The sequence below is a fragment of the Diabrotica undecimpunctata genome, chromosome 1 (genome assembly GCF_040954645.1).
Source record: "Diabrotica undecimpunctata isolate CICGRU chromosome 1, icDiaUnde3, whole genome shotgun sequence".
Taxonomy (NCBI): domain Eukaryota; kingdom Metazoa; phylum Arthropoda; class Insecta; order Coleoptera; family Chrysomelidae; genus Diabrotica; species Diabrotica undecimpunctata.
In genome coordinates, this window is record NC_092803.1 from 55,680,230 (window position 1) to 55,700,253 (window position 20,024).

The following is a 20,024-nucleotide window of genomic DNA, read 5'->3' on the forward strand; positions in this document are numbered from 1 at the left end:
GGTGTCGTCGGCATATCTAACATTGTTTACTCTTTCACCATTTAGAAGGATGCCTTCGTCTATTCCGTAAAGAGCCTCGTTAAAAATTTTTTCTGAGTACATATTAAATATCAACGGCGATAGAATACATCCCTGTCTAACTCCGCGTAGTATTTTTATGTGATCTGTTTCTTCTCCGTTAATTTTCATGTATGCGGTCTGATTCCAGTATAGTTCTGAAATTATTCTGAGGTCTTTGTCATCCAGGTCTGCTTCTTTTAAAATGTTTATCATCTTTTGATGTTGAACTCTGTCAAATGCCTTTTCATAGTCGATCAAGCACGCGTATACGTCGCAGTTAACGTCCCTGCATCTTTGAATCAGATATACAGCAACAAGGATATGGAAAAAATAAAAAAGAAACCAACCAATATAATGTACTTATGATGCAATGAATGAATTATTATAAAAAAAAATGTAGTTATAAATTTTACTTAAATTCTGAGTTTCTGATCTTTTATTTAAACTATGATTACTTTTGCTTATAGATACCATTTCTAAAGAGGTCCTTTTATATTTATTACCTTCACTACACAAAATCACATTTCAGATTTCTCACATTTTTTATTCTTTTGGCCATTTTAACGTATATTTATTAATTTGTAGAAAACTAGTTATTCAAGGACAAACTGTATAACTATGTTATTTTTTGAATCCCTAATTTGTTATTTTAATAAACAACTACAAAATTACTTGATAATAAATTTCGAACATACAATAATCAGAATCTGAGCTTACAAGCAATTCAAGTCTTTCATATATCTGTCAAAACTTTTATGATGGTTGTAAACATGCAGGATCTTCCTCTCCATCATTACATCCTAACGATATCCAGAATGTTTTACTTACTCCCTAATCATAATACAAAGACAACCTTCTTCGGTCGTAATATTCATTTCTTACGAAGCATCGCGCTAATATTACTACTATATTTAACAAACACAAACACTACCAAGAATTTGACTCTGAAGTATTCGCCGATGCAGTACTGTACCTATTCCACGCCTTGGTGTGTCTTACGTTTGTTATAGAGAACCATAGACACCAGAACGAATGGAAGGACGTGTATGCTGCATTTCAGTGCACCACCAACCACATAGAAAGCGAAACAAAACGGCAAAAGTATTTGTTTTTCATTGCGAATTGTGGATTTTTATCTTACTGCATCGCGCAGTTGACTGCTTATAGTCGTTTTGACACTTATTCAGCTACAGTTACTGTACCAGTAAATGCACTTTCCTACTTTATTCTTATGACCGTTTTGGCCATAAACGGCTTGGTAAGATCATTTAGAAGAAAAGTTTTGTTAATAAAAACTATTCTTAAAAAGGAATACAATACTATAAAGCAGCTGAAGCTGGTTGAAACTAATCCACATATGATTCTCGTTAGATACACTAGAACGGCGACTTTGAAGAAGCACATGTGGCACATGATCACATTTTTAAAAAGCGTAGCAGCTTTTGACAGGATTTACGGGCTTCAGATATTAGGAATTAGTGGAATTATTTTATTTTTTATTAGCGATAACGTCAAACTTATAATTTATGTGTTTGCTTTTGACAACTGGCAGGAGAATGAAGATGATGATATTATTAACGTGCAAATAATTTTCTTTAAGTTCTGGAACTGCTGCAATTTAACGGTAATGGAAAAGTTTGCTTTGTAAAATTTAACCCTTAATATTTGCAATATATTTTTTATTTATTTTCGTGCGGACTTTTTCTCTTATGTCTTCCTCAAACATATATTTGGCAACATAAACACGATTCCTTTCAAAAATATAAACTCTCTATCTTCAATCCTGACCCACCACAAGGAGTGTAGTGGTCATCGTGATGTCGTGTATTGTCCATCTCCAAAGATCTCTGCCCCTGTTCACTTTTTCTACTCATGCATAGGTCTTTTGCAGAATCTTTCTGGCGATTTTCGGCCTTCTACTTTTACTTGGATAATGAGTCTTTTCATGTTTTCTGTGTGCTCTCATAACATGTCCAAAGTATTTTAATTTTTGGAGATGAACGTTGCTGAAGAGCCGTTTGCTGACCTTAAGTTCATTTAAAATGAAATTGTTGTCCCGTGGTCGGTCCACTGACCCAAAAATATAAACAAATAAATAAAAATATACATAAGTTGGCGTTCTAGAGGCACTATGCGGGTAATTATGATGGCATAAATTATCACTGTGACATAATCTGGACTACGTCTGGTCCTCTTTGTTCTATGGATGTGTTGACAACAAAAATAAAAAATCTTGATAAATTAGAAGCGTTCGAGTTGATTTGTTATTATTGCATGCTCAGAACTCCGTGGATAGCACAAATATCTAACGAACTTGTGCTAGGGACCATGCACACATGCTAGTACATCTGTCCAATCTGATACTATTTTTAAATTACAAAAAAAGCAATACGGTATCTTTTTTGATTTTATCAAAAATCACGGGATTTTAACTCTTCTCCCTTTAAATATTTTAAAAACTATTTGCTTAATTTGTAAACACCTGCATGTTTTTCCAGCAAGACCTAATCATGACTACTTCACCAGAAATTCAATCTTTGATGTGTATTTACCGATCGCGTCCACTGACTTAGTAAAGGAATCTATATTATATTCGGCAAAAAAAAAAATTATACAACCAACTCCCTTTGAAACTTAAATCTGCAACTTCCTTCCTTAGGTTCGCAAAATGACAAAAGCCTAGCTATCTGAAAGACCAAATTATTCAGTGACAAGTAACCAAAGTATTTTTATATATATTTGGATGTCACATACAGCAACTTATTATTAATTCGTAAGGTTTTATTATGCGATTTGCAGTTTATTTAAATTTAGCAATATATTTTGTATTTTATTTTATTATCTTTTATTTTGTGATATTGACGATTTGTGTAATTTTAGCAAATTTTAAATTGTTATTGTTATTTTTCTAACTTTTTGTAAGCTTTGTCTATAAAATTGTACAATTTTCAGTGACAATAAAGCATATTTCTATTCTATTCTATATTTACGATTCAGTGTGACCTGTATTAACTTTTGAAAATATGAAACCCAATCTGGGGTTCACGGTTTTTTGGTATCTTACGGTTTTTTATTTTTGTTTTTTACATATTTCTAATCATCTACTACAACATTATTACTGCTCCATGTAAGTTGTCCTTTAGTCCTGTTGAGAAGTTTTCTTGACAGTTTTTCATAGAGTTCTTAAATATTATTTTAACTATTTTTGTTCCTTTCTTTTATTTTTTTTTTGTAATTTTCTGACTTTTTTTTAGAGTTGGTTGTTGATAATGGTCAGACCCTGCCACCTAATCGGGCAAGAGTTGAACAAAATTCTCTCCATCTACTGTAAGATCCTCATAGAACTGCCCCATGGAATACAGGATGTCCACGTCGATATGTACAAGGAAAGCATAGTGCTGATTATGAAAGAGTTGGAACTTCAGAAACCCTACTTTACTGCTTGTGGTCTTTTTGAAATTAACTTTTCTTTGCTTATGTATATGTTTAGTGGTGTTACTACATTCGTCGTTGTATATGTCCAGTTAAGATAGAGATATGTTTTATATAGATCTATAATATAGATGGCTGACGATTCTGTATGAAGCAAATATTATCAAAACAAAATTATTTTATTGTGCTCCTAATACTGATTCAATCTCATAAACAAAAATTTAATAGATAATTGAATTGGGGAGGTAACATATTTTTAAATTTTGTTTATTCATCCTTTTTCTTTTCTTTTAATGATAATAGTAGTAATAAGAATAATTCTGTTGTATATAACTGATTTAAAATTAATGGCTTCCAGTCGAAGGCACCTAGATCAGATACAAAAAAACACTATTGTGGCGAAACCACCTAGATCAGATGCTAAAAACTGTAGAAACTTTCTCAAATAATATCACTATGCATTTTGGACTAGACAAGTGCCGTATACTAAATATAGTCAAAGGAAAGGTTCAGCCCTAAGGTTTTGATATGCAAGATGGCCAAAACATCGAGGAAATGGGTGAAAATGATATGTACAAATATCTCGGAGTATAGCAAGTGCGAAAAATTGACCATAAACTAATAAAAATTGAACTAACTTCCAAGTTCGTACGAAGAGTAAGACAATTAAATCATTTGGTATTATAAAGTGGTCAATAACGGATATAGAAAGTCCTCAGCGGAAAGTAAGGACACTTCTCACAAAGGCGCAAAAACACCATCCACGCAGTGCAGTAGAGAGAACAACATTACCACAATATCAAGGGGAAAGAGGACTAATGGACATGAGTAAGCAATTGGATAAACAGGTTGCTAATTTAAGAAATTATTTTCAGGTGCAGGATGAGACATCTACCTTACATTGAGCAATTTGCGCAGTAGATGATACAACGCCTCTAAAACTGAGGGAACAAGAAATGCGCATAAACCATCTGACTAAGCAAGAAAAAATGCGCACCTGGATGAGTAAACCTCTGCATGGGTGACATCTCAATGAGATCAACCAAGAATATGTCAAAAATACAGCGTCGAACTATTGGATGACATCAAAAACGATGTTTCCCGAGACTGAGGGCTTTCTACTTGCCATTCAGGATCAGGTTATTTCAACTAAAAATTACCTGAAATATATTGTTAAAGATACTTAAGTCCAAAATAACAAATGCTGATATGGCTGCCAGGCGTTTGTCGGAACTGATTATAAAGAACGCCGTGACTCAGTAGGAAAGATTATCCACCAAGAACTAGCTGACAAACTGGGACTTCTCCAAATCGACAATCTTTTTTATTATCAATATGTCTCTGACAAAATTCTTGAAAATGACAACTACAAGCTATACTGGAACCGCACTGTGCTCAAAGACCAACCAGTGGCACATAATAGACCGGATCTCATAATAGTTAATAAACTTACGAGGCAAACAACCCTTATTGATAAATACAACGAAAAAATCGCCAAGTATAGAGATCTAGAAATACAAATCAGGAGACAATGGAGAATGGAAAGTACCCAGACAGTACCTATTATTCTATCTACTACTGGTGGTATTTCCAAAAAATTCTTAGCGAACATAAAACAGCTGGGTCTAAATGAACACCTTTATAAGGCCATGGAGAAAGCTGTACTCCTCGTACGTCCAGATATGTACGAAAATTTTTGGGAGATACTCCAGCAAACCAAGTCACCTAGGGCTCAATAACACGGAAAGAGTCCCACCAGAGCTCAATCCTTTTGATACCGTAGGTATCTGGGGTGAGTAAATTTTCCCCTTAGAGGGAGTGAGAGCCGTATGGCTAAATCTGGATGAATAAGAGATCATCATAAAAGGTAAAAACAGTAATAAATTTAAAAATAATTATGATGGGACTACAATAATTAGTAAAAAAAATGTTATATAATACAAAAATACGGTCCAGTAGAGGTAAAAGCAGAAGACGAAGTAATAGAATTTTACAACGAATTACAAAATTAACTATATAAAGCTATAGAAAAATCTTCTTCTTGTAGTGCCCATCCATTTCGGATGTTAGTAAACATCATAAAAATTTGTAATTTGCACACTACTGCTCTGAAAATATTTATGGTTGTTGTATTCGATTTTTGCTGTTTTTATTACGGTCCTTTTTCTTTTTGTATTCTTAATAAAATGACCTGACTAGTAATTTGGTCGATATAAGATATCTTAAGGTTTCGAAGATCAAGCTAGACTTCAAAAGCCTCAATCTTCTTGAAGGTAGCGTCTGTGAGAGTCCACGACTCAATTTCGTACAACAGTATAGGAAAAATATATCATCGTAGTAACCTGATTTTTATGGGTATTGGTTAATCATAACATTTGAATAGCGGAGCCATTCTTTGAAATGCAGATCTGGCTTTCTCTATCCTACATTGGGTTTCTAGGGCATAGTCACAATTTTTATTGACGTTCTTACCAAGGTAGTTGTATATTTTGTACTCTTTTTATTCGTTGACAGTTCACGCTTATTCATCCTGTTCGTGTTCTTTCTTAGAGATCATCATACATTTTGTTTTCTTAATGTTTAGTGAAAGTGCGCGTATCTGATGTTACTTAAGATTGATCTTATGATTGGTATTATTTCAGTGAAATTTTTCAAATATCTAAATCTTTGTTTTTCTTTTTATTTTTTAAAAAGGAGTCAGTGGGACTCCACATCAGGCTCAATGTAACTGAAATTGCACTTCACCAGTTACTGGTTCAATATAATTTTCCCATTTTGTTCAACAACTTTCATTTGTGATTCTTCTTCAAACTTTTGTAAGAACATTAAGAAGTTATTTTAATCTTCCTCCTTTTCAATTACGAATATTATTATGTTAAAATTACAACAATATAAACTGTCGACAATGCCATATAAGTAATTTTGAAACATTGGACCAAAACAAATCATTCATTAAAACAAAAAGCAAATTAACAAATATGATTTTTTTGGAAACAAAAAAACGATAAGCAATTCAATTTTGTTATTAATCTAACAAGGATTAAACATTACACACAAAAAATATAAATACATATCTTCCAATTTATCAGGCCGCTGATTTTGGATTCTCAAAAAAGAGCTATCTTGCTCTCCTTAAAAGTACCACTTTAAACATTTGATAGTTGGAAATGGTAGGAACGAATGAATGAAGATTGTAGATTATATCATGCTGATATTTTCGGGTGACACAGTAATCACTTACAATAAAGTTGAAGATCTATAGAAGAGAAAGATCTAGGATCAAATGATAAGCTAATATAAAATAACGTCCCCGCAAATTCCATGAAAATGAATGTGAAAGACAGCACTGTGTAGTTTTCTTCTCATTCTAATCCCAAAACACACTCATGATTTATGTGTTACTGGGAATTTTCTTTGTGTGGGATGGTTCGACACACACAAGCGGCGAGAATCAGTAAAAATGTTTGTGTCACACAATATAAGCTAAGTAACCCAATAAGCGATAAATCAAAAACGCTTGTAAAAAAATCACTTATTGCCGTGCTGCCCTTGAAGTCATAACATGAGTATAACATTTGTAATATTTCTGAGAAAAGTATGTTATGACGGAGCAATGAAGAGGTGCATCGACCAGCAGGGGCGTCTCTTTTGCTGCCTACAAAAATTAACATAAATTCAAGTTTTGCTCGCATAAAGATGTGTAACAGGAAGAATATTAACAGCCAATGTTTCCTATGGTAGTACAAGGTGACACTAGTAAATCTGTATTCCATGTGCATCGTTGCTTGTAGGTTTTTTAAAAAGGTTCTAAAACTGTTTTCTTGTGGCATTTCAAAATTAAATAAAGGATGTTTTTTTTGGGGTATAGAACTTTTAAATGGAATAAAAAACAAAGATGATTTTTATAAATTGACATGAAATTGACTTTATTGAAAGATAATCTATTGACATTATAATTTGAATATGATTTCTGACATATGACCGTCATGGCTGGCTCTGACGTAGTCTAAAATAACAAACGAAGAAGTAACTATGGCCATTAAGCGGATTAAAGATAAGAAATGACCAGGACCTGATGACGTATATATGTAATAACGGATTTATTACGGCTGTCGCCGCTTCTCCGCTCCCAATATCCATCTTTTTCTGTCATATGCAGTTGCCTCTTCTAAATCTCTTGCCGCCATTGCTTCATCAATATCGTTGCGCCAACTTATCTGGTCGTCCTCTCTTTCTTCTTTCAGGAGGGATCCATTCCAGTAATCTTCTAGGCTATCTGTACTCTGGCATTCTTTTAACATGTCCGAACCAGATTAATTGTTTTCTTTCTATGTCATCATTGATATTTTGCTCCATTTTGATTTCATTTCTTATTTGTTCGTTTCTAACTCTCTCCAGCTTCGATCTACCGCAGCTTCGTCTCAGATAATCCATTTTTGTCGTCATAAGTTTGTTTCTATTAGCTTTGGTGACGTCCCATACTTCCGAACCGTAAAGTATAATACTTTCGACTATACTACCGTAAATGTCTTTCTTTGTTTCTCGTCGAATTGTTTTTTGTCAGAGAAGAGAGTTTAAGGCACGGGTCGCTGCTCTGCCCTTGTTTATTCTTTTCCTGATTTCATCTGCGCTATTTCCCTTCTTGTTGAAAATGATATTTCCCCAAATATTTGCAGGATTGCACACCTTTGATTTTAATTACTATTTAAATGGGAATAAGCCACAATTAAAGGTTAAAATACGTTTATTGACGTTTCAATTTCCACTTCGGAAATCGTTCTCAAAATACAAACATTAGTATTATTATTACTAATGTTTGTATTTTGAGAACGATTTCCGAAGTGGAAATTGAAACGTCAATAAACGTATTTTAACCTTTAATTATGGCTTATTCCCATTTAAATAGTAATTAATTTAAAATGCCACAAGAAAATAGCTCAAGAAAATAGCTTCAGAACAATATTAAAAAACCTTTGATTTTGTCGTCTTCCAAGACTAGATCACATATTTTATCTGTTCCGTCTGAGAGATATTCACATTTTGTCATAGTCATGTTTAGACCTGCCACCTCATATTCTTCTTGCAGTTTTCTTACCATATAGCTAAGATCGTCGCTGTCTTCGGCAATTACTACCTGGTCATCCGCAAAGAAAAGTTGTATATAGCTTGTTTTCTTCCACCGTTATTCCCATGTTTCTACATTTTTTTACCCAATTCACTAAGGATCTGTCCAAATAGATTTTAAATAAGGAGGGTGACAGACAGCAGCCTTGTCTTAGTCCCTTTGTTGTTTGTAAAGGAGAGGTGATTTCTTGTCCCATTTTAATTCTTGCAAAGTTTTGTTCGTAATATTTTTGAGTGGCGTTAATAAGAATTGGGTTTATTTTCAAGTTACCCATTTCTATCCATAGTTGGGAGATCGGTACACTGTCATATGCTTTTTCCAAATCTATTAAAGCTATATGGGTTTCTCTATTTCTCTGCACTCGTTTTTCCATTGCAATTTTTAATGTGAAAATATTATCCATAGTGGAGCGTTCGGCCCTAAATCCCGCTTGTTCTTCGGGTTGTTTGTCTTTAATATCATTTTCTATCAGGTTTCGTAGTACTTTTGAGTATTGTCGGCCTATAGTAGCAATCACTGCGATCCCTCTATAGTTTTTAGGATCCATCTTTGTGCCTTTCTTATGTATTGGAGAGATATACGATTGTCTCCATTCTTCTGGAACTTCTTCTCCGTTTAAGCATCTTTCGAATAATTTTCGGATCATTTCAAACAGTTTTGGGGAATGAACCCCAACAGAAAATTCGGTCCTCCAAGGATGGGGGTTAAGTCGTAAGGCCAGCGACCTTACACTTGTGAAAATTCTACAGTGCTAAAAAACCCAATGAACCTGATGACGTGCATGGCGAAATTTTAAAGCTATTAGAGGCACACCAAATCACAGCTCTTACGAAGCTATTCAACAACATCTACGAGACTGGTTATTTACCAAAAGACTGGCTACTATCAAGATTCATTCCACTTCCTAAAAAAGCCAACGCTAGAAAATGTAAAGAACATAGATTAATTGGTTTGATAAGCCATGTACTTAAAGTACTCCTTACTATCATTCACTCGCGCATATACACCAAATTAGAAGAACACCTGAGTGATGTTCAATTTGGATTCAGAGCAGGACTCGTAACGAGTGCGGCACTTTTTAGTTTGCAAGTTCTAATAAAGAGAGCCAGGGATGTCAACTGCGATGTATATGCATGTTTTATTGATTTCGAGAAGGCATTTGATAAAGTTCTACATGGGAAACTAATCGATATCCTAAAAACATCAGGACTCGATGGTAAGGATATAAGACTGATCTCAAACTTATATCTCCAACAAAAAGCAACAGTGCGATTAGAAAATGAACTGTCCGAGATCTTCACAGTCAAAAAAGGAGTTAGACGTGGCTTCATATTGTCACCGGCATTATTTAACATATACTCTAAAACCATCTTTAGAGAGGCCTTGTACAAATCGGAAGATGGGATTGCTGTAAATGGCCAACTTATAAACAATATTAGATATGCAGACGATATATTGTTGCTGGCACATAGTGCGCAGGGGCTCCAAGGATGATGGAAAACGTTGTAGAAACATGTAACAAATACGGCCTAAAACTAAATTGCAAGGAGACAAAAATAATGATCATTAGTAAAAACACCAACATAAACGCCCAAATTACAATAGGCGATACACCGTTAGAAATAGTGGAAAAAATATGCTATTTGGGCTGTAATATTAAAGATACTTGGGATTACAGTAACGAAATAAAAACTCGTATCTCAATCCTCCTATTCAACAGCCTTAAAAAGATTCTCTGCAACCTAACTTTAAGTATCAATATACGCATAAGAATTCTTAGATGTTACGCCTTTAGTGTCCTCCTCTATGGAGTAGAAAGCTGGAGCCTTACAGAAAATTCCATAAAACGATTAAAGGCATTTGAAATGTGGTGCTACCGACGTATGTTGAGGGTGTCATACATACACCACACAAGTAATATAACTATTCTGCAGAGACTAAGAAAAGACAAAGAAATTATTAACACCGTAAAGAACAGAAAGTTGGTTTACTTGGGCTACATCATGCGTAATAATAAATACCAACTTCTACAGTTGATTCTACAAGGAAAGATTGAGGGTAAGAGAGGCCTTGGATATAGACGTATATCCTGGCTCACCAATCTTAGGAAGTGGACTGGTCTAACGTGAATTAATCTATTTCGATCTGTTGTGAATAGAATAAGAGGGATCAATGTGGTCGCCAACATCTCTAGAAGATAGGCACATTTAGAAGAAGATTGGTAATAATGCAGCGAATGTTGTCCTCCAAATAGTCAATCGTTTCATGCTTATTGTCCTAGACTAGCACCTTTACATATTCTCACATAAAATAGTCTAACAGTGTTAAATCGCACGATCTGGGAGGCCAACTGACGCATGACGGTTCGAAACGTGAAACTTTGAGGTCACCAAACATTTTCTTCAATAAATCAATTGTGACATGAACTGTGTGACAAGTTGCGCTGTCTTATTGAAACGGCAGCTCCTGCACATCATGGTTGTTTATTTGGGGAATGAAAAAGGCAGTAACCATGGCTCTATAGCGGTCACCATTGACTGTAACGGTCTGGCCAGCATCGTTTTTGAAGAAGTAAGGTTCAATGATTCTACCAGACTATAAAGCATACCAAACAATCAGTTTTTCTGGATGTAATGTTTTCTCAACATACATTTGAGAATTATCATAACTCCAAATAGGGCAGTTTGTTTTGTTTGTTGACATAGCTATTCAACCAAAAGTGAGCTTCATTGGTAAACAAAATTCGCTTATAAAAATCGGAATCAACGGCAATCTCCTCCGCAAAATTTTCCATAAAGTCAATGGACACGTATCCAACTGTTGTGCACGATGGTAGCAACAACTTCTTCTGTACGCCCTGTACGACGTGTTTGTGAACGTACATTATCATTTAAAGTAAACGTGGTGCAAAAACCTTCCATGGTTAATCGAATTACCTACTCTGATGGACTCTGATGATGTTGACGATAAAATGGTCATATATAGCATATATATGAAATAGCATGTGCATTATTTATTAAACTTAAAAAGTTTCTTTGTTGTCAGGATATAAGGTTAGAACTACACCTGAGAATGCTTCGATGTTACGTGTTCTCTACTCTTCTTTATGGCTTGGAAGCGTGGACACTAAAACAAGTCCATCTGAATAAGTTGGCCGCCTTTGAATTTTGATGTTACAGAAGAATCCTACGAATATCGTGGATTCAAAGAATGTCAAACGTGGAAGTAACTAGAAGGATAGGAAATGAGGCGGAAATAATATTAACTATCAAAAGACGAAAACTGGAGTACTTAGGTCACGTGATGGGAGGGCAAAAATACGCATTATTACAACTTATTATTCGGCACATTTCGCTTTCCTCGGCAAAATCCGAGGAAAGCGAACTGTGGAAAGACGAAGAATATCCTGGCTTAAGAACTTAAGGGAATGGTTTGAATGCAGTAGTGCAGAACTTTTTAGAGCGGCAGTCAACAGAGTCCGTAGAGCCATGATAATTTCTAACCTTCGATAGAAGATGGAAACTTAAAGAAGAAGATAGCATATAGTGCGCGATACGTATTTCGAACAGAACCAAAATTTTCAAAATAAATTTGTACAATTTGGAAGCTTTGTTCAGACCTCAAGTCTATTCTAGCTGAAATGCCAAACCAAACTTAACATAAATCACTTGACAACTGTCAAAATGGCCGGCAGATAAAAAAGTGTTACCAATTTACATTTTTATACCTCTAAAAAAACCCTTTAATACTTTTATCTAGGATTAAGCCACAATTGATTGTACGGAAAGCTACATTTTCAAATATCGTTTGACGTTTTAATTTCCACTCCAGAAATAGTATTCAAAAACGATTATTTAAAAAATTGTGCGAAAAGTATAACTTACAACTTTTTAAGTTGGGTTATGTTTTTCAATACTGACGGTTGATTTACTTGGTCTTGATCTTGTAGCAATAGTCCTCTTTTGGTTGACAAAAACTCATAATGGTGTTTATACCCTCGGAATATCAAATTATGGCTGTTCTGTGTGTTTTATTATTTTATTTGTTTATATAATGTGTGTTTATCATAGATTATATGTTTGTGTATTGTGTGTTGCATATGTATTGTGTAAAATTGTAGGTGATGTCTGCGGCTTCCTTTATTTCGCTATTGTTGATATTTTTGTTATTGACTTCGTCTTTTAGTGTTAGCAACCGAAGGCTGCTACATTTTGCTAATGAGTTTGGTACACAGTAATATGAGAGGTGCTCTTTGATTTTTCTCTTTTTTATGTCTGTTTTTTTATTATTATTGATTTATTATGGATGGACCTCAATGAAACTTCTTGCATTAGATTCGTAAAAGTATCAGGAAATTTTGTGAGTAAAAATGATGATGGGAAAATGAAAATTACCTTATTGAACAAGGAAAATGCATTTTGCGAAGTGCATTTCGAAGTGATGTTTCAAAGTAAATTTGTAATTTGAAAATTCGATATAAATCAATGCAAACTCGTTATTCAGGGGTTTTTGGGGTCGCTTAACACAAAGATTATATTGGCGATGGTGTGCGGGGCACCGGACACCGAAGACGATTCCCGTATTTAAGAGTTTTGTAGAAATTCGATCCAAAATCAGTGAAAACTCATAGTAAGTGGTTTTTGGGGTTGTTGAACACTAATATCAGTTGGGCGATGGTGTGCAAGGTTCTTGGTGCCCAGGACTTTTAAAGATATTTCTACGAATTTTGCACTCTAGGATGTACCAAAAAATAGAACAACAACTTGGTGACACACAGTTTGGATTCCACAATAACCTTGGAACAGGAGAAGCACTATTTAGTGCACTATTTTTATGCAGAGATGTCGGACATCCATGTGTTTTATTGACATTGAGAAGGCCTTTGATCGAGTAAAACATACTGAAATGATAGCAATTCTTCAGCAGGTAGGTATTGATAATAAAGACCTACGCATTATTAAAAATATTTACTGGCATCAACGTGCAAACATTAGGATTGGCCGGGACACTTCTGAAGAGCTTTAAATACGAAGAGGAGTAAGGCAGGGCTGCATTTTGTCCCCGCTACTATTTACATATACAACCGGAAGTGGTAACAGCTTATGGTGAACAACTGGAGAGAACTTACAGTATCACTTACCTTGGTTGTAATCTAAATGAGAACTGGAACATGAGCAAAGAAATTAGAATACGGATAGAGAAGGCCAGAGCTGCATTCTTTAACGTCGGACATCCCATACCATGATTTACTGAAATAACTGGCCCTACTTTATACATAGAATATCGATCACCCTTTTCGCTGATATCTAGTAATTTAGTGCCGAACGGTAATTTATGACCAATTTCTTCCATTATATATTTGGCAAACATATACATTGAAAATGATTATTTATATCACATTGCACTGGATACTGAAACGATGAACTTAGTTGAAGCTTTTGGAGATACTAAATTTGTCTGTATGGGAGGATCCCCAAAGAAAATGTATATGTTTGCCAAATATATAATGGAAGAAATTGGTCATAAATTACCGTTCGGCACTAAATTACTAGATATCAGCGAAAAGGGTGATCGATATTCTATGTATAAAGTAGGGCCAGTTATTTCAGTAAATCATGGTATGGGATGTCCGACGATAGGAATCCTTCTAAATGAACTAATCAAATTAATGTATTATGCCAAATGTAAGAATCCAGTTTTCTTTAGATTAGGTACGTGTGGTAGTATAGGCTCTAAACCAGGAACTGTTATAATCTCCGAAGACGCTTGTGACGGAATGTTACAGAAAGAATATTCTATTCCAGTTCTAGGAAAGTTGCTTACGAGATCAACCGAATTAGATAAACAGTTATGGCAGGAATTAAAGTCTCTTTCTCTACCTGATGACGATTTTCAGGTAATTTCAGGAACAACCATGTGCACGAATGACTTTTATGAAGGCCAAGCGAGAGCAGATGGAGCATTTTGTGATTATACAGTAGAAGACCAAATGAATTATCTAAAATCTCTTAAAAGTAAAAACATAGTCAATATTGAAATGGAATCTACGGCATTTGCTGCATTTACGAATGCATTCTTTAAGATGAAGAAACTGTTATGTGGAAACAATATTACTTTAAGTCTGAAAATTAGATTAGTGAGATGTTATGTGTTCTCTACTCTTTTGTATGGTGTCGAAGGTTGGACGGATACACTTCTCAAGAAACTAGAAGCCTTTGAAATCTAGGTGTATCGGAGAATTCTACGAGAAGTTGGATGGATAGAGTTCGTAACGAAGTTGTTTTGCATCGGATGGGAAAAGTTACGGAAGTCGTCAAAACAGTTAAAAATCGCAAACTTGAATATTTTGGCCATGTTATGCGCCACTCAGAGAGATATAATATACTCCATTTAATAATACAAGGCAAGGTAGACGGAAGAAGTGGGGCCAGGTTGAAGAAGAACGTCATGGCTTAGAAACCTGAGAGATTGGTTTAACAGATCCTCTGCATCTCTTTTCCGAGCTGCCGTCAACAAAATTTCTATAGCCAATTTGATAGCCAACGCTCGATAATCGAGCTCGGCACTTGAAGAAGAAGAGGAAAAGCCTCATCTCCTAGAGTTTTGAGAAAATTCGATACAAAATAAGTGCAAACTTTAGTATATGGGAAACGAGTCAACACTCATAATAGTAGTTTTATTTAATAAAGTTGGTAAATTTTGGGCTACCGGTTTCAAGGCTTACAATGTTTGCACCATCATCAGGCCCCAGTACGATATTTTTATTTGTATTAAAAACTACAAGCTAAAACAACATAAAAACAAGCAATAAACAACTGAAACACAATAAATGACACTAAATAATAACAAATGGAGCGAGCAGCTATAACAATAATTGGGAGTGAGATTGACAAACAAACCAAGTATTGTAGTGGGACGTTAGTGACATTGAGTGTCCAATCTGACGGAATCTGCACTAAATAGTCAGTCGGCTGTTAGTATAGGGTTTATTAGAGGAAAATTGTGTTAGTTGAGTTGCATTTAATTTAAATTTTAATCTTTAAACATAAACTTGATTAAATAAAAACTACTTAAGATTCTGAGTGTTGACTCATTTCCCATATGCTAGTATTCTGGGCTCACAATGGCAACATTTTCATAATTTGAAGTACAAATTCGTTAATCAGAGGTTTTTATTGTCGTTGAACACTATTATTATGTCAGCAATGATGTGCGAGGTCCCTGTGCAAAGGACGGGCCTCATCTCCTAGATTTTTCTAAAAATTCGATACAAAATCATCAGTGCAAACTCCTTACTCGGTGGTTTTTGGGGTCTGTGGACACTAACATAATGCAGGAGATGGTGTGCGATGCAACTGGTGCTCAAAACGGGCCTCGTCTTCTAGAGTTTGTGCATCGGAGACTAATTGTGTATCGAATTTTTACAAAATTCTAGGAGATAAGGTCAGTCTTGTGCGCCAGGTACCTCGCACATAATCGCAGACATAAAATTAGTGTTATACGACCTCAAAAACCCCTAAGTAACGAGTTGCATTGATTTTGTATCGAATTTCCACAAAACTCCAGGAGACCAAGCTCAGGTGGACCAGGTACCTTGGAGACCATCACTGTTATAATATTCGTATTCAGTAACCCCAAACATCTCCGAGTAGTAATATTGAACTCATTTCCTTCAATTGTTTCCGATTTACAAATTTATCAATCTTCATTTCGAAATGCACTTTGGAAAATGTATTTTCTTTGTTCAATCATGCAATTTTCATTTCCACATCATCATTTTTGTTTTCAAAATTTCCCTACATTTTTTTAAGTCGAATGCAACAAGTTACATTGAGATCTATCCCACTACAAAATTTTGATGGGTTTTGGGCTTTTTACTGCTTCATCGCCTAACTAAATAAGGAAATAGAGAAATATATACCATTATTAATTAAAGAGAAGATAGTTTATAACCAAGAATCTTTCCTACCGACTCTCGTGTTACATATTTACACATTTTCCTGGATAAACTTGTTCGTAAAGTATCATAAAGAACTACAATGGCTCGAAAGAAAAGAGATATATGTATGTATATACGATAAAAGATACACGATATGAGAAAGTTGCTAATATTGACTCAGATCACCTACTACTTAATGGAAAACGTAAAATAAATTTACCAGCATAAAAATACTAGTGAAATAATTTTCATGATTACTTACATAGACGAATTATGAAAATAAAAACGATCTGAAAAAAAAAAGAATGGTTTCAAAACCATTTTTCAAAAGAAAAAGAAAGAATTCAAAAATGAAGAAAAAATGGTTTCAAACAAAAAGAAGAAGATATCAACTTATAAAGAAAATCTAAAAGAGGCGTAACTAGATTATGTAAAAACAGAAACAGCAATGGTTTGCGAGAAAAACGGATAAAACTGGAAAAGGCGGTAAAATAATAACATTAGAGAGAAGTGTTGCCTAAATGAAAGAACAAGACGAGACAGACAGTCTTGGTCTTGGTTTTGCGCCAATACACCTGGTCTTGTTCTTGGTATTGCGCTCCCGGTCTTGGTCTTAACAGAGTAGGTTCATTTTAACCTTGAATTAACATAGCTGTAATAAAGACCAACCAAATTAATAAATGTCTAAACAACTGACACCGGGTGGGGTTTGAACCCACGATCTAAGCGATCCGTTCGTATACTTTACCTAATTGAGCTATCTACCATATCACACGGGAGTCAATATGTTTTTAATAAACGTTTGCATTTAATAAGCTTACATGAACTTTACAGACATAAAGTTGACTGTATTTTAAAGAACAATATATGTCTAGAAAGAAATTGATGGACCCTCACCTTATATGAAATGGAATAAAAGACTTATAAAATTTTCCATTTATTTAAATAATAAATAAAATACAATACAAATAAAATGCAGAACACTACGCAATATCTTTAACATTACTGGTACTTTATATTAATTTTTTCGACCAAGAATTAATACAAATTAATACAGTTTACTAAACATACCATTTATATAAATAAAAATACCACACAAATTAAATTACAGAACAGTACAAAATAGCCTTTAATATTACTGTTACTTTATATTAATGTCTTTGACCAAGAATTAATACAAATTAATCATCTGGCTGATTCATCACTTAACCTATTTCTATGTTTTCTAATCACTAATGATATTTTAGAAAATAATCTCTCAGTAGGTAGTGAAGTTGCAGGTATTGAAAGAAAATCACGGGCCATCTTCGATAAAGTCTGATATTCTGTCTCATGCGTCCTCCACCACTCTAAAATGTCATCCGAGCTGGCGACTCTTGGTTTACATAAGTACTGATTCACCTCATCAATCGCTAAGCCTTGATAACAAGATCCAGATGAAGTTGAAGGGCATGCATACAGTTTCTCAAAGTCTATTAAGTCTTCATCTTCATCATATTCAAATACTTTCTTTTCATTTCTTGTTGATTCTAGAGACTTCACTAGAGATTCGATAGTGTAGAATTTTATATTCTTTATAAAGTTTATTAAATTTGCGCAGGCTTTCTGTTTTAACTTGCTTTCCCCATAATGTCTTGTCAAAAGTCTGAGCCTCATGCCTTGGTCTAAAATTAACGAGATACAATAAATCCAGTTGCTCCTCTTATAATGTTTAAGCATTTTATCACGAGCTGCTTGAAAACAAAATCTGGACAATTAATTTCAGAGCTAAGAAGTCGTCTATTGAGAAAGAATGTACAAAATATTTTATTTTTACACTGTGATTATGACCTCTGAGTACGTGTCAATTGTGTCAAGTGTTCTTTTAATGAAAATTTTGGTTCCCTATGTATATTCCAAATTTGTGTTACATATTTTTTCGCGTCTCATAGAGTCTGTAAGCATATACCCGAACTACTATACCCCCTAAGACGATACTCAATCCTAACTGCAAGACGCAAAAGTCTCGCAGGCGTAGTCTTGTTCTTGCTCAAATCTTGCACGGTCAGTCTTGATCTTGGTCTTGCTACAATTAGACGGTGTTGGTCTTGGTCTGACGAAAACATAAGAACAAGACCAAAACTGCAAGACCAAGACCGATTTTGGGCAACACTATTAGAGAGTTATACAGATTTATAAATAAGATGGAGTGTATTTTTTTCCAAGGCGAAGCACTCCATGGTTTTGTACAGAAGTGAAGAAAAAATGTAAAGAAAAGAAAAAAAGCTTACCTGAAATACCAAACACAAGAGGCGTACCATAATTACAAGACAATTAAAAACGAAACACATGCACTTGTGAGAAAAATAAAAACTGATCACTGGGAACGCTTTTCGAAAGAAATGGAACATGATTTTATGGTCTGCAAAATAAAATATGGCGCTTCATAAAAAGAACGGAGGTAAAGGAACTAATAGAACCAAAATACATAGAAAAGGATGCATGGATTGACTACGTAAAAAAGCTATATACAGAGGAAGAACAAACGACGCTAGAATGTACAGGAAGTTTGCAAAATACTTGAAAACCTGAAGAACAGAAAAGCAGCTGGTAAAGACGGGGTACCAAACAAGTTACTGAAATATTGTGAAGCTGCAATGACAGAACAATTAACAAAATTCGTTAATAAAATTATAAAACACAATAAAATACCGAAATAATAGACAACGAGCGAACTAATTCTACTATTCAAAAACGGAGATAAAAAACAGTCAGAAAACTACAGAGGTATAAACTTGTTAAATACTACGCTAAAACTTACAACTAAAATTTTACAAGTGTTAATAAATCAAAGGATAAGTTTAGCAAATGAACAATAGGGTTTTCGTAGTGGAAGATCGTGTACAGATGCAATATTCATTATAAAGCAAATTACTGAGAAATCAGTAGAGTATAATAGACCAGCATTTCTGTGTCTAATTGACCTAAAGAAAGCGTTTGACAGAGTGAGACTCAAAGATGTAATCCATCTTTTGTATAATAAAGAAGTTCCCCTAAATATTATAAAAACTATCGAAAGCATCTACCAAAACAACAAAATGGAAGTCAGAATAGAACCTATAGAAATAGGCAGCGGAATAAGACAAGAGAATTCATTGAGCCCCATTCTCTTCAATTTGATCATGAATGAAATCATCAAAACCGTTAAAAAGGGAAGAGGATACAAAATTGGAAACAAAGAATTAAAAATTCTCTGTTACGCAGACCACGCCATATTGATAGCCCAATATAAAGATAGTCTACAAAGACGGGTCCACAGATTTAACATAAAAGCAAAAGAAATTAATATGATAATTTCATCTCAGAAAATTAAAACAATAGTGGTCAGCAAAGAACCAACTAGATGTAAAATAGAAATTGATGACATCAGTATTGAATAAGTAATGGAAATAATATACCTGGGAATTTTACTGTCTAGCTATGGAGACC

General features: G+C 34.4%; 1 protein-coding gene and 1 pseudogene across 1 annotated transcript; one reads left to right on the plus strand and one right to left on the minus strand.

The window, feature by feature from the left end:
* Positions 1–13,991: 13,991 nt before the first annotated feature.
* On the plus strand, positions 13,992–14,843 carry LOC140448204 (uridine phosphorylase 1 pseudogene; annotated as a pseudogene).
* A 2,898-nt stretch (positions 14,844–17,741) lies between these two features.
* LOC140448292 (uncharacterized) lies at positions 17,742–18,275 on the minus strand. Its single transcript, XM_072541404.1, has one exon. The coding sequence runs from the start codon at positions 18,273–18,275 to the stop codon at positions 17,742–17,744; it is 534 nt and encodes a 177-aa protein (XP_072397505.1).
* Between the last annotated feature and the right edge of the window lie 1,749 nt (positions 18,276–20,024).